The sequence below is a fragment of the Trachurus japonicus genome, chromosome 22, assembly GCF_045865225.1.
Source record: "Trachurus japonicus isolate A0001 chromosome 22, Traja_1.0".
Lineage (NCBI taxonomy): Eukaryota > Metazoa > Chordata > Actinopteri > Carangiformes > Carangidae > Trachurus > Trachurus japonicus.
In genome coordinates, this window is record NC_140928.1 from 16,823,522 (window position 1) to 16,838,859 (window position 15,338).

At 39.8% G+C, this 15,338-nt stretch overlaps 2 protein-coding genes across 2 annotated transcripts; both read right to left on the reverse strand.

Annotated features, from left to right (window-relative positions):
• Window positions 1-8: 8 nt before the first annotated feature.
• On the reverse strand, window positions 9-10,296 carry reep1 (receptor accessory protein 1). Its single transcript, XM_085767000.1, has 8 exons — window positions 10,142-10,296; window positions 8,434-8,506; window positions 8,247-8,323; window positions 7,996-8,116; window positions 7,454-7,567; window positions 7,065-7,224; window positions 3,714-4,024; window positions 9-2,180 (listed from the first exon to the last, which is right to left on the reverse strand). Exons 1-8 carry the CDS (start codon window positions 10,171-10,173, stop codon window positions 2,109-2,111), a joined length of 960 nt encoding a protein of 319 aa, XP_085623126.1. The 5' UTR covers window positions 10,174-10,296; the 3' UTR covers window positions 9-2,108.
• Window positions 10,297-11,221: 925 nt separating this feature from the next.
• chmp3 (charged multivesicular body protein 3) lies at window positions 11,222-14,516 on the reverse strand. The gene is made up of 6 exons (XM_085768514.1): window positions 14,392-14,516; window positions 13,803-13,863; window positions 12,920-13,099; window positions 12,688-12,809; window positions 12,449-12,563; window positions 11,222-12,228 (listed from the first exon to the last, which is right to left on the reverse strand). Exons 1-6 carry the CDS (start codon window positions 14,434-14,436, stop codon window positions 12,089-12,091), a joined length of 663 nt encoding a protein of 220 aa, XP_085624640.1. The 5' UTR covers window positions 14,437-14,516; the 3' UTR covers window positions 11,222-12,088.
• Window positions 14,517-15,338: the final 822 nt, after the last annotated feature.

Genomic DNA, 15,338 nt, shown 5'->3' on the forward strand with positions numbered 1-15,338 from the left:
AAACAAGCTTTCTCAAGTTTTACTTGATTTTTAATGACTGTAAATCGATTTAAACAGAAATATTTAATCCAGTGGAACAATCGACAGCCATAAACCATCATATCATCACATTGCTGCTTTTAGTTTATAGTTAACAATCGGGATTAATTTTAAGTAATTTGACATTCTGGCCTGCCAGAACAAAATTGCTTAAGATAATTTATAAGTGGCATCTCTCCATGGATAATGACAAAGTGGCTAATTTACCGATGAATAAGACATTATTTATGTTATATAGCCAACTTATAGTCATAACATTTCATGTTGTTTTGTTAAAGCAATTGAAAATGACCCAAAAACAAAAAAAAAAGTGTAATTGTTTACCAGCACAGCAGCTGAAGAGGCCAACAGCTTCACACAAAACCGCTCAAGAAATCCAATTTTCATACAAATTAATAACAAACATGCAATGATGAATTTATCTGTCTACGCACAAGTTTACAAATCTGCTAATTAGCAATGTTTTTACTCAGTTTTACTTTGCATGAATTTTAAAAGAAGGAAATCACTTCCAACACTAACACTGATACTAACGCTGTTTCATTTTTTTTTTCCATTTATCCATTGAAAGGACATTTTATGTGCATAACAAGTGTATCTACAACATCAGAGTGAATGATGTGTAAACAGAAACAATTGTACCTGAGAAGCTTTTGTTTCAAACTTCAAACCACCGAAATGATACAATGATTAATCTACTGCGTAAAACCAACAATCAACACAGTGATAGTTTGTGTAAAACGTTGCTATGATTCAGGCTCAGTGAATAAAGTACAGGATGAAAACATAAAAATGCATCACCACACATTTGAACGTAAGTTTGTAAACCTGCAAACCAACATATTCTCTCTCTCTCATGACCTTCTGAAGAACAACAGAAGCAAGTCGAAGGTAAGATCATCAGGTTTAGTGTCGCTCAGTTAACAGCAGAACATTACACAGTGATTTCAGACATGGAAAAAGAACCATGTTTATATACAGTAAATAATGATTCATTTCATAGACATCTCTGCTACAGCTGAAAGTGACGTATTCCTAATTGGCCTTAAATTGCCAAATAATTTGTTTAATAAATGACAAAATGTCTTTAGAAACTCAACAGTAGATTGTCAAGAACAGTCTGCACCACTTGTGGTTGTGACTTTTATCTATGGTGTCATTACTTCTCTTACACATGTAATTTCTTTACCACAGAGGAAAGAACAACAACAATGTTAAAATGATTTATGATAATGATCAGCTACTAATTTGTAATGAATATTATTTTCTGTAATTTTTGGCAAATGTCATTGAGAATTGAGGGCAGTAATTTATATTCTAAACATAGTGCAAAAACGATTGTTCAATGAGAATATAGTTGTGTTACAAGTTGTGATCGTGTTAAAAGATCTTTTATATTATGTTGCTGCTGTCTCTTAAAGCTTTTAAAAAGAGGTAAATAACAGAATATTGTCTGTCAGTCACAGCTGTCTGACTTTAAATGTTTTGTTTGGGGGAAATTGATTGATTAATTTCTCAATTCAATGATGTGATTATTGATCAGTGCAGAATTCAGCCCCAGAACAGATAGATAGATTAAAGGTAAGAGGACATCCTAGCGTTTTCTTTTGATCCTTGGCTTGTAACACATTCTCTAACAAGAGACCACGTCATTCTCAATGCCAGCTGTAGTAGTATCCAGTGACAATACATTCTGTTTAATAAACAGTGGACTAATGAGCGGGAAGACACACATGCGATTGTCTACCCAAACCTGATATATAAAAACAATCAACTCAGAAAGATGAAGTTCACACAAACTGTACATAAATACATATTCAATAACCCATAAACTCAAAGTGTCTATCAGTATGGAGCCCATTCACTCATTTTTCCTAACTCAGTGTCACAAACCTCATTTATTTAATCACGAGCCACAAGCTATATACGGTACTATATATAGAGGGGTCATCGTAGGTCACTTTGGTTAACACCTTATTCCAAAGCAAGGCTGCTTCAGTCATGTAGCTTTTGGCCATTCAGTATTTTTACTTCTTGCAGCAAAGGCAGCTGGAGTCTTGAGGACAGTTTCACATGGCTTCATTGTTTGAAGAAAGAGCACTCCTGGATCTTGTGAGAGGCCGTAGGACTCTAAGAGGAGGCTAAGAGGGAGAACACATGAGGACAAAGGACATAGAGTTAATTCAGCCAATGACTACACACATCATCAGGCGTTTCACTTCTCGACAACAAAACCCATTCAAAAACCAAAACCAGCACATTGTATATCTCTCAACACTTCCTCAGTTTCATAGATCTGAGTGAGGACACAAATAATTTGATCAGTTCCTAAAACAGGAGTGCATTTTAGTTTTCATTTTAGATTGCATTTGTTACGGACTATTTTTATCTGCGGATTAATATATATTTGGAGCAGCAGGATGGTGTATCTGAAATGGCTTAAAATAAACTACAAATGTCTATGACATGGAAGGAATGAGCCAGATCAAGCTTTGGCTACACACACTACAACTTGATTAATTGTTGGTTTTGGTCTTTTCATGGGGTTTGACAATAATATTGCTGGTATCTTACTTTGAACAGTTCAACGTCATTTAGTTGGGCATCACCATGATCACCACAAACTGATATTAGATGTTGAAATTAATAAATGAAGGGCAGTTCATTCCAGGGGATTGGGCTTAGCACGACTGTTTCCATCAACATGAGATTAAAAGGAGAAGTTACCATCAGTGTGAAAGACAGTCTATGTTGAGCATGTTTGGATATTTTCCCATGCCACATTTCCGAAAAAAAAAAAGTGCGTTGTCACAATCACCATAAGAACAAGAGCACACACACTCATTGACACTGAACGAAAACTCTTAAGTTAATACCAGAGATGGACAGAGTACTCGACCCCAGTACTTGAGTAAGAGTGCAAATACTACTGGTCAAAATTTACTACTTTAAAAGTAGCTTAGTCGACATGTTACTCGAGTAAGACTAAAAAAGTACTTACTTTTAAAGGCACTTGTACATGCATTTAAATTTACTTTAAGTAAGAGTAGAGTAAGAGTACATTTCTTATTTTTCACATCAATGAATTACTATATTTTTTCTAAATGAATTTAAGGACCTTTTAACTCTTGTTTCTGAGAATTATTTGAAATGTGATGTGCTTGCTTTTAGGGGTTAGGGTTAGGGTTTCCTTCTTTGACAAACACAGCTTGTGTCCAATAGTATTTTAGAAAAAAAAAGAAAAAGAAGAGCAGACCTGAAAGTAACGAGTACTTTTCAGCCTTCCTAGAAATTAACAAAGTAAAAGTAAAAGTAGAAATAAAAGTAAAAATATTTGTCTTGGAAATGTATTCAAGTAAGAGTAATAATAAGTACCAAAGAAATCTAATACTCAAGTAAAGTACAAATCCTACTCAAGTAAATTTACTCCGTTACTGTCCACCACTGGTTAATTCACGATTCAGGTTCATCACCAGTGCAGAAATCCTGTTAGCAGGCAGACTCCACACGTTGCTAAAGTGCTGCTGAACCATGATGATTCGTTTAGCCACACAGCCATATAGAAATTAGCGAATCAGTGGGTAAATCACCACTCTCAGAGGGGGTGGGGGGGGGCAGTTATAGCATCAGGCTCGGCAGCTGAGCAGCCACGGGGACGAGGCGAGGCGGGGTACCTCAGGAGCTTTCCTCTTAACCAGCCTGAGCTGCGGACTGCTCACCGCTGCCTCCTCCTGCGCTGCCTCTTTACCCACCTCCGCAGGCTGCTGCTCCGGAGCGGGGGGAGAGGGGGGTGGAGAGGGCGTGGAGGGTGGAGAGGGGGTGGAGGATGAGGATGCGGAGGGCAGGCTGGACCGGGGTGTCAGTGAGGGCGTAACGGGTGTGGACTCAGACTCAGAAGGTGAAATCATGGTCTGGTAGTTCAACTTCTTGGGGTCCCACTGGTCCAACCCCAACACCTCATACTCAGTCATGTCAACATCCTGTCCTGTTGACATTTTGTAAGAGAACATGATTCTGATTTCCCATTAAGACCACATAATTATAATTTTTGTGATACATTTCTCTTACAACCAAACTCTAAACATTTGATTTCCCGCTTTGTCACTGTTTTTGAGTCGCCAGTGAGTTCCAGTCATCTTAGGGATACATGGTCAAAAGAACTGTGAGTTCCACTTTCAGAGGAACTATGGGAGGAGAGCCTGTCCAGTATACAGAAGTGTTCTATAAATTCAAGATATTGGTTGATTCAATTTAAAGTCGTACATAGACTGCATTATTCCAAAATATTTGAATCAGTGTCTCCCATGTGTGATAGATGTAACACAGCCGAAGGTTCACTCTCACATTTATTCTGGTATTGCCCAGTACTGGACAGCTTTTGGAGCGACATATTCAGTTGGTTCTCTAAGCAATATAAAATAAATTTTTGGTTCCTCTGAAAGGACATCGACCCTCCCTTCCCACTGTAAGCAGGCTCTCAAAACAGGCATGGTAGCAGCCAAAAAATTAATTTTACTTAACTGGAAATCTCCATCATCCCCTTGCTTTAAGAGGTGGCTTAACGAAATGGTTTTTGTTTCGAGGATGGAACAGATTCGCCTCAGTAGAGGGAATGCACCTAAATATTGTGAGAAAACATGGAAACCATTTTTGGCTTTATTGGATGAGACTTAAACGACCAATAATAAGAAGAATCAGGCTGCTATGTGGTATTTGTAATTCAATTATTTTTCCTGTACTGTTGCGGTACTGATCAAGGCTTTGATATTCCTCTCAGGGTTTTTTTTATTTATTTTTTTCTGGTGTTTGTTTGTGTTTGGTTTTGTTTTTTATTCATACCCCTGATGGTATTTTGAGACAGAAGGCACTGGACGACTTTGCTTATAGTATATATCCTCATATAGCCTTTGTCTTTACTTTTCTTACTTCATTTATTTCATTTAACAATGTCAGGTGGTGTATGTCTATTTTGTATGTAGGTTTTTGTGTTGTTTTTTTTCTTCCTTCTATTTTTTGTAAAAAATGTAAAAAAGTGAAAATAAAATATTCAAAAAAAAAAAAACATCCTGTCCTGTTCCGTGGTGGAAAAAACGTCCATGAACAAGATGGAAATCAGGGCCTGCCCTCTGATCCACCGAATCAAACGCTTTCTGTGTAATTGCTGTGGTGCAGCGACTGATTTTGGTCAGCGGGGGATTATGAAAGTTCATCTGATAATGCATTATCATTCTGAATACCGACCAGGAAGTTAACAAGGTTATTGTTCTTCTTTCATGGATCTGAATTGTGTCCATGTGATGCAATGGCAGCGGAGAGCTAAAACACATGTTGCAACACTACTGCCCAGAGGGAGTTCATCAGGTTACAGTGGTCTTAACAGGGAGGTGAGGTAATATCTGCATTTTTCTTAATGTCAACAAATCTCACAGAAAGACCAAAACCAACAATAAAGTGAGTCTGCGAAACAAGTAAAGGCCTGACATGTGCCATACAGTATAGAGTTCGATTAAAAACACATCAGTGGGACATTTTGCACCAAGTCACATGCTTCTTCAGTGCAGGCTGCTCTGTCCTGCTGCTTTTAACAGTCTCTAGTGCACAGAATATGTACTCACACACACAGCGGAAAATAAATAAAAATGCACCACCTACTCTAGTACTCTAGCCAAATTATCAAAAAGCTGCAGTGGCTGGGGCTGAGGTCAGGACGTATTTTTGTGACATACTAAAATGTGTTAATGGGATTTGTTGACAATAAGAAAAATATAAACTAACATCAGATTTATACTTTAATTTAGTGAGATTTTTATTATATATCGATCAGATATGAACAGAAGCAATATCCCCAGGATTACTTGTGAACTTAAAGCAGATATCAGTGGCACGGCCGTTTCGGCTAATGCTGTGTTCAAGGCAGGCTTTTGAAACCGTAAGTTACAGCTTCAAGTCACAACTACGACTTGGTAGCGTTCCAGGTAACCCGTAGCTCGTGTTTTTACCGTCCTGTTGTCTGTGAAAGTTCCCTATAACGGCCACTCGTAACTTCCGACCCGTGAACTCGTACCAGATCGAACTGGTATGACTTCACAGGAAGGAAAAACACAAAGTACGAGTTTCCTTGAACGCACCATGAGTTAGCAGCCCCCGCCCTTGTCAGGCATCAATTGGTCCTCGTGCTACGTCACCACATTCACGCGCATCCCTTGGCTGCACACACAGCCCTTCATGCCGTTCTCTCCCCTCATTGGATAACACTTGTATCCCACAAGGAAAATTTTCTCCTCGGGTTACAGCAGAGCAGAGTGACGGAGAGACTCGTGTTTAGGCTGAAATACTTCATGTAAGTGATTGCTGACGGAAAATAGGACTATTTAGGACTTATATTAACAAAAACATTCCACTGATATCTGCTTTAAAAGGCTAACTCTGCCTTGAATGTACAGATCTTTCTGTCCAGTATGAAAAATTGTGTCTCAATGTTTTTTTCTAATTTTATCTACAAAGGAGTAATTATCATTTGGGGAAAAAAAAAAAAACAGACACTCAAACCAGACTAAAAACAAACAACAACTGTTTTCACATAACGTTAAGCTAGGAACAAGTCCCCGCAGCTACATGTGAGTGTTATCACAGGATGGTTAGCCTGGCAGCCCTCGGAGGGCTGACCTGCTCCCAACAGGAAGGCGGCACTGAGGTTGAGGGGCCACTCAGGAAAACAGGAGGTACAAACAAAATCCCTTGGCTTAAACAAGCTTGAACAGGAAGATAGAAATCTACATGGTAATCTGTCGGCCACAAACCAAACAGGCACTGCTGTGACATTACAATGGCCCTCTCATAATAACAAGGTGCTGAGTGAATATGACGGCTGTATGATATCATTTTCATCTCCTCATTGTGTTACAAAATTGATATTCAAAGCACCATAAAAATGGCTTTAATATGCTCTAATATACTATTAGTTTGTTGGTTGAAGCGATTCTCTACAGTGGTTTTTTTGCATTGGCTGTGTTAACTCTTCTTACCCTTGTAGCTCTCTGACTTGCTGCGCATCATGGGTCTGGTCCGATGCTGTGCTGCTGCAGGCTGCGTAGCGCCGGTGTCGGTGTTATCAGAGTCCGACTGGTAGGAGGATAGATCCTGCATGCTGAAACTCCTCAGTCTGTCCGACAGCACTCCTTGGCCCTGGGACAGAAAAAACAGCACGTACTCATATTAGTGTGAGCAGCAACGTGGATCATTTTATAATTTGATATAAGCATTATAATAAGCTACTGGATCTTCCACTTAAAAAACAAAAAACAACCAGAGCGCTATTCAGTAGGCCTACTTCATTATGTGAACAGCAAACAACATAACAGGCTCTACAGTAGCCTGAGGTCAATACAAAACAAATGCCCAGAGTCTGCATTACCTTTGTTGCAGCCATGACTGCGGCTGTGGCTGCAACATTCAGCCCTTTTCTCCCGAAATGCACCAGTGTGTCATAGCCTTTGTCCTTGGCTTGGCAGATGTAGTCGTCAATGTCCTGGAACAAGGATAAACAAGCATGTGAGGTGAGGTGAGCATCTCTCCCTCCTGTACTGTAGCTGTGTAATTTATTTCATGCTGCTTCATCTGTATTTTTTTTAATTGCTCAGCATGTTTTTTTCTTCTTGTAACTCTGGTTCCTTGGATCCTCACTTATCCGTTTCCTGACTCACACATGGAGGAAAGGGAAAGGGAGAAATGGAAGAGCACCACAACATTTCCTCTCCCCTGTCCAGCAAACACATTTTTAACAGCTAATGTGGAAAAGTGAATCGGTACAAAGGCACTTTTGTCCTCAGGGCTCTGGCAAACTCAAATTCTATTAGTCACAAAACCATGCAGGCTAACTTAAAACCCTTGACTGAATAGTTTCTCCTTTTTTTAACCTACGTCTTTCCTTGACTGAGACAAAGGAAGGGATTTCACCTTTTCTTTTGAGGAAAGCGTGGGATGAACAAACTTCCTGTATAGCACACTTGAACCTTTAGTGTAGGGGGACAGCAGCCACACCACAATGGCTATCTTCAGTTCATAGTAGAAAGGAAGCCTGCAATGTGAGGCAGCAAAACATCATGATATGGAAAGTTTTTCATGTCCATGACAAAATATGTTATGTGATAAACACTCATTAGTCAGGAGGGACACAACCCATTGAAACTGTATCTGAGGTCACTTACCAACATAGAAACATGTCTGTAAACACTTCCACAGTCATGAATAGGGCAAATATTATCCAGTACATCATCCATTTCACCTAAAATGAAACAGGGAAATGCAGTTTACAAACCTATACACATAATACCTTTATGAGGATAACACAACCTATTATAATTTAATAACTAAAAACACAAGTGATATACTCACATATTCCCTCACATCTTTCGATTTCACAGCTTTATACGATGAGTATGCAGGATATAGTGTACCAAACACAAGTCTGAAAGACAGAAGATGTGCCCATCAACACCAGAAACAAAACAGGTAACACTGCAGTCCCACAGATATCCAGAATGTGCAGGAATAACCTTTCATGACATAACATTAAATCATTATTATGGACAATACATTAATATAACTCTCGTAAAATGTATTCTGGGACAAGGTGTCATATCTCTTTCTCTGTGTCTATTTCATGCAAGAGCTGTTTGTCATTCTGGTACAGTGGGGGATGGATTTATTTCAAATAGGACATTTACTCTCTTTTATCAATAAAGCATCTGAGCTGCAGCCAACAGAAGTGAACAGGAGAGTTCAAGGTAAACCAGAAAATGCAAGAAAGACACTCAAATAAACGCTGCATAAAACCAGATTCACCAATGGATAATTGGACTGAACTCAAGATGTCCAGCCCACAAAGACCCAGACATGAGGTAAAATTAGTCTCCATGTGTTTTCTTTCTTTTCTTTTCTTTACATTTCTATTCCTGTGTGGACACCTGTGCTGTGCTGCTGGGTGTCCGGGCAGAGCCAGCACCCTGTTGAAGTGCCATACAGCCACGCAACAGCTGTGAGTGCTGACCTGATCAAATTACTGACCCACATCATGTTGCAGCTCTCTCTAACCAGCGACAGCTAACTCTGGCTCTCTAACACAGTTTAGAAACGCAAGGACACTGAAAAACAACACCTATCAGCTGCGGACGACACAGCCAGAGCACGCTCCTCCTGGAGAGTGCGTGGACCCAAAACGACCTGACTTCCCCTGTTTTTGACAGTCAGAGCAGCAAAAGTCCAATCTCATGTAATCAGATCTTGTAATCTAAATTTAATCGCCTCACTATTTTGAGGTTGGGGCCTGCTGTTGGTATACTCCACACGGTCTGTAATGGCGCTGATTCATACTTTGTGCACCTGAAAATAGCCATAACCCACTGTAATAACTGTGGTCTTATTGATTAATCTCACACAGGCACAGATGATGGGATTTCTCTCCTACATGTTTTATTACATGAAGAACTTGCTCTGTAACCTGAGAAGACTGACCCATCCCTTTTGTTTTTTTTTCTTCCTCCCAATACGGGACATCAACATTGATACAGCCCCAGTCTAAGACCGCTCCTGTTGTTCAATCACCTCGTCACTTACTGACATTTACTAGGCGTTTGCCTCTGAAAGACGTCTCTGATTTCTAGATCTGACTCATAATATCATGCCATGGATGACAACAGATTACTCAACCAATCACGTCACCTCTTTGTCTGTAATAATAAAAAAAGGGCACATGATAAACACAAAGAGTGCCAGCCTGCTGAGCGCTGTTTAGACGTACAGTAGGGATCTATACAGGCCCAGTTATGCGCTCCTGCTGAAATGGCAAAGTACAATCCAGTGGCATTCACCTTGCTCCTGTTCTGTCAAAAATTAATAGACCGACATCTGCCCTCTTTACACGCTGGCGTCCGATTCTGCTTACATATTACACAAAATTGCGGGGGGGGCTTTGGAAAAGCGCACCGCTGCTGCACCGTCAATGAGCGCCGCAACGACAGGCAGTCGCCAATTTAAATGTTATTATAATCATATAGCACATGGGATTAAATATATTAAAATAAAAAAAATAAAAAGGACTTACACCACAAGTCTAGAGATGATCCAGGAGACCATTGCGCTGGAGAGGCGACAGGACGCGCTGTCTGCTGGGAGGAGTTTCCTCCAGATGACAGGCGCGTCCAGGCGGCAGCGTCTGGACGCACACAGGCGGCAACGTGATGCGGGATAAACAGTGAGCGGAGCATAACTGTTATCCATAGATGGCAGTGTTGCATTGCACAGAGCGACACACATACAGATACACAGCATACCGAGTGAGTAAGGATGAGGAGTGTATTTGACTGACCATCCTTACTGAAACCCTCTCCCTTTAGGCTTTGCAGGTCTGTGGTGTCATTGGATAAACGAAGTGCATTTCACACCATGTCATATATTATTTACACTGAATTAACATGCTGAATTTACTTTACTAGTTGAGTTGCATTGAGCTATTTAAGTGTTTTCAGGCTGTGGTCACTAACCATGTGAACACCTGTACCTTTAGAGCCACAGTATCTTTTCTATGTCCAGTCTGTGGCCTACATACTGGAGCCCGGTGGTAACACAGGCCAGGTTTTGTTACAGTGCAACAAAAGCTGCTGAGGGAGGGCTCTGGTAGAAATATGATATCCTTTTGTCACTTAAAGCCAAGGGAATGGCTTCAAAACAAGGGTGGCCACAAATGCACCGGTGGGAAAAAGGTTTACATTTCCCTGCAAAAAAAAACAACCAAAAAACACAACAGAAAGTAAAAGAAGAACTCCCATCATGTCACAGATTAAATATAATAACAGCTGAAGTGATTCGTTTAACACAGTTTCTGTCAAACCACACCAATCTGCATGCATCTACAGGGTGGCAAGAAGCAGCCATTTTATTTTTCATACAGTTTGGTTTCACAGCTGCAGAGCAAACTGCCAGACATACCGTATGTGTGTATTGACACATTGGATTGTTGCTGCAGTACAGTTTCTAACCTGCTGAGTATGCTATTGCTTAAAAGCTTTTTATTATTGTGGATAGATGTAATACTTGGCCTTTATTGTGATACTGAAGGGCTACATGTCTAAGTAAGTTAGTGATTAATTACTGAGAGAAAAATCATCCTTCTTATTGGCAATCTTTCTTCTTAAAAGTTTATTTTCATTATTTTTTCCCCCCCATTCACATAGAAAAAGTATACACACAACACCTTGACGATACGTAGTTCGGCACTAACCAACTTTTCCATTTCTTCTGCGTCTTCCTGAACTCAATCGTGACAAAGTTGAACATTTAACAAGCAGAATGTTAATGCAAAGAATGGTTTAGAGCAGTATGCGTGCATTTTTTCTGATGAGTGTATTTCACATATATGACCACATACAGAATAGACACATTTTGACTGTACAGAAAATAACTATCAAAAGAGAAATCCACCCATCACCTCTAGTGTTTCATACAATACGGCCTAAGCACTAGTTAACAGAACAGCTGCTGCTTACAAAACATATTCTGACTGGTTTGAGCTACTGCTGAAAAATAATCTAGGATGTGATTCATGTGCAGGGTGGCTTCCATCAATAGCTATTCAATCGATTATTTGGATCATAAATACCCATGTACCTTCGCCAACCAGTCCATAACTTAGGACAGAGAAATATGATGAAACACTGTAGGCACAGCAGGCTTTTCTTACTTACATTATATACACTTCCTTTAACCTTCTGTTTGACTTTGGATAATAAAGACTTACCGAGGGTCACCCCCTGATAATAAAAGACAAAAAGCAAAAACACCTTTTCTTCTGGCTGAGTCGACCAACCACTCTATAAAAAACCCTTTTAAAGACATTAAATGTCATAGCACAAAGTTAACCCCAACTGATTATGTGAAATAATAGGTTTAATATGAAGCACAGAGGTTGCTCAGTACTGTAAACCCTGCACCTGAATGCTCTGTCCTTTTTGGATTGAGCAAAGTGACTTCAACACCACAGTGAAAGTTCACCTTAGCTCCTCAGAGCTGCCAGTCTCGACTGCATCGCTTCAATGTCCTCCTCTGATTCGTCCTCTGAAGCAGCGGCGGCTCCAGCAGGCTCCATTTCTGGCAGAGCATCCACAACTTTGCTTGGTGCTTTGCCAAGGGCACCTAACAAAGCAAAAAAAAAATGAACATGTAAGATTCAGCTGTGGTTCTGCTTTAAATCACTGGAGATGTTAGTTTGTATTGTTTTGTTTTGTTTTTATCCTCTGTGAGGCACTTTGTGTTACAATGTATGAAAAGTGCGATATAAATAAAGTTGATTTGATTTGATTTGATCAAAACCTTATAACAAAATAATGTCATGTCAGTTCGTTTATGTCTTTACCTGCTGTGATCTCAAAGAGGATCTTGTCAACTTCTGCCTCTGCTGCTTCTTCCATCTCTTCTCCATCTTCCATGCTCTCAAATGTGTCTTCCAGCATTTCCTCAATGATACCAGCCTGAAACATGAATTAGTCCATATGATGTCAGAATTAAAAACAACTTTTTCATTGAAAAAAAGAAAAAAGAAAGGTAGACAATGGTCTAAGTTAGCTGCAGCAGTTTATGTTGGATGCTGCTGACCTTCATCATTTCCTTTGAGAGGTCCCTCATGGTGGCTTGTATCTCTGGGATTTTGATTAAGCTCTGCATTGCTTTCATGACCTCTGTGCTCTTCTGCAGGGCCCCGGCTACACGCAGGACGGCTAGAAAAAACACAAATACATCTATTTCACTGACAGTGCGGAGAAGAACCGCAAACCTTACAGTGAAGAATTTCCATTGGAAGAACATAAAATCTTTGCCTTATACTCACCAAGCTGGTTTTTCATGCTGAGTAGCACAGAGTTCATCTGGGCTTTAGAAGCGTAAAGTTTTGTTACAGCCCGTTTTGACTGAATCATCTCCTTTGCGAGAATCACACACACATCTTTCTGGCCCTTTTTGGCAGCGTCTTTGATGGATCTTTTAACTTTTTCTTCTTCCCTTTGGATGTCTGAAACACAGGGGATTATCCATTACTTACAAAACAAGTATTAAAATAATTGATATACTTAGGTCACTGATTGTGATTTGTTATTATTCATTCGTTACATATTCAGTTTTTCAGATTAACCACTTAACTGCATCACTGCCACTAGTAATAATACTGTTTTTCCTTTGCAGTTACTTTATTTGACACTTTTCTTGCCAGCCACTGAGATAACGCAGCAGTTATCAGGTAAAATTGATGACTTCATGACTAATCGCTGTGGGTACAGTAGTTTCCAACACTGTGATGATTAGTATCTTTTTTCTTTTCTATTTTCCTCTCGAACTTTTCATTCTATCATTTAATAAGACTCCACAAAGTGGTGTTTATCATCTGTTCATAATAATAACAGCAGAAGCATGCTGGTTGGTGTCTTCTTTATGTGATTCTTTTGTTTTATGTTTCATGTTTTCATCATAATAAGACAGCTAACCTACGTATGTTGTATGACATGTTGCAGGAATGTCACAGACTGTATTTCTTTTCGCTGCTTAAAACTCAAATAAAGATATTTTTCGTCTACATATTCCAATCACTTTAATTATTTACTCCATATGTTTTCTAACTGTTTATTTGTAGACTGATCTTGTAATTAAATGTATTAAGAGTATCTGCATATATATTTGCAGTCGTTCTCTCACAGTGTCAAATGTTATCTTTCTCTTACCTCGGATTTGTCTGTCAATCACTCTCATTTCCCTCCTGATTTTCTGAGACCATTCATTGATCTGAAACGACACATTTATGTTGTTACAAGCTGAATCATTGTCACCCGAGCTGTAACAGTTGGTATGTAATGTCTCATCTTGTGTTCATCATCATTAGATCAAGACTGTGAATGTGTGAGTTTATAGCAGTTAAACAATGACACATCACGTTGTCAGCTCAGCAGCAGCGAACCAAATCAGAGTTTGTTTACAGTGACTAGCAGCAGACTTGTTAGCTTGTATGCTAACTGGCTAGCTCTCAACACACACATCAAAACAAGACTGACTGGTCCGTTGACGAGCCGAATAAAAACACTTTTAACGTGGAAAACGGTAGAAACAACCCAGTGTAACACAACAGCGACTAATGTTTTTATATTCAACCGGACTAACGTCAGATAGTCAACTAGCAAGAAAGTAGCAACAGTTTGAGCGCAGCTGAGTTACACTGACAGCTAACGATAGCATGTTAGCTTAACGTCTGGTCGTTTATTCGTTAGTGTGGTCAAAACTAGAGGACAGTCCTTGTCTTCAGCTGTCCGCACTCACCAGGTCTTTGGGTGGTTTCTCCTGTGTTCTGCCGAAAAGTCCCATTGTGACTATCGACTTAAATGCCGAGCTAACCCCGCCTGTATAAAATTAGCTGTGTAGCTCAGATGCAGCAGCACTTCCTGCTCCGAGGCCCGTCAGTCAGGCTGTGAACTACACGGAGGCGGAGCGGACTACACGTTGACGTAACTCACAGGCGGCCATCTTGCGTCGGTCTACCAGGCCGCAGCGAGGTGAGTGATCCAGTCATCTGCACGAAAAAACAACTTATAACTCTTAAAATGTGTCCATATGTAGCTATTACTTTAAAGGGATAGTATCATTTTTTTTTTAAGTGGGGTTGTATGATCTACAAATAGCCCCTAAGTACTTTAATTGCAGTAGAAGACTCTCTGCACTCCTCCCGTTAGCAACGCCAGCCCATAGCCCTGCCCAGAGATTTACAACATACAGTGTTGTGAATGGACCCAAAGAAACAGCCTATTTTCACGGCCGAAAAGAGGTTTTACCTGAAAAAAAATACACAGTTCCATTGTTCGCTATAATATAATTTTTTCCAGCCCTTCAAAGTGCAGGAAAAAATTATATTATAGCGAACAATGGAACTGTGTATTTTTTTTCAGGTAAAACCTCTTTTAGGCCGTGAAAATAGGCTGTTTCTTTGGGTCCATTCACAACAATGTATGTTGTAAATCTCTGGGCAGGGCTATGGGCTGGCGTTGCTAACGGGAGGAGTGCAGAGAGTCTTCTACTGCAATTAAAGTAGCCTACTTAGGGGCTATTTGTAGATCATACAACCCCACTTAAAAAAAAATTGCTACTATCCCTTTAACTACTTGCATAATGTTCCTGTGGTGTTACTTAAACAGAAAAGTACACTAAATTATTCGTGATTTTTAGCATCATAACTGCATTTCTGACGTTAATAACAAACAAACCCGTTTGTA

Excerpts from the sequence above, each read along its gene's own strand:
- chmp3 (XM_085768514.1), bottom strand. The coding sequence starts at position 14,436 with ATGGGACTTTTCGGCAGAACACAGGAGAAACCACCCAAAGACCTG. Across the intron at positions 13,864-14,391 it reads AGAAACCACCCAAAGACCTG|ATCAATGAATGGTCTCAGAA; the intron begins GTGAGTGCGGAC and ends GTGTCGTTTCAG. Across the intron at positions 13,100-13,802 it reads GATTGACAGACAAATCCGAG|ACATCCAAAGGGAAGAAGAA; the intron begins GTAAGAGAAAGA and ends CCTGTGTTTCAG.
- reep1 (XM_085767000.1), bottom strand. The coding sequence starts at position 10,173 with ATGGTCTCCTGGATCATCTCTAGACTTGTGGT. Across the intron at positions 8,117-8,246 it reads ACAGACATGTTTCTATGTTG|GCTTCCTTTCTACTATGAAC; the intron begins GTAAGTGACCTC and ends CTCACATTGCAG. Across the intron at positions 7,225-7,453 it reads CAGTCATGGCTGCAACAAAG|GGCCAAGGAGTGCTGTCGGA; the intron begins GTAATGCAGACT and ends TTTCTGTCCCAG.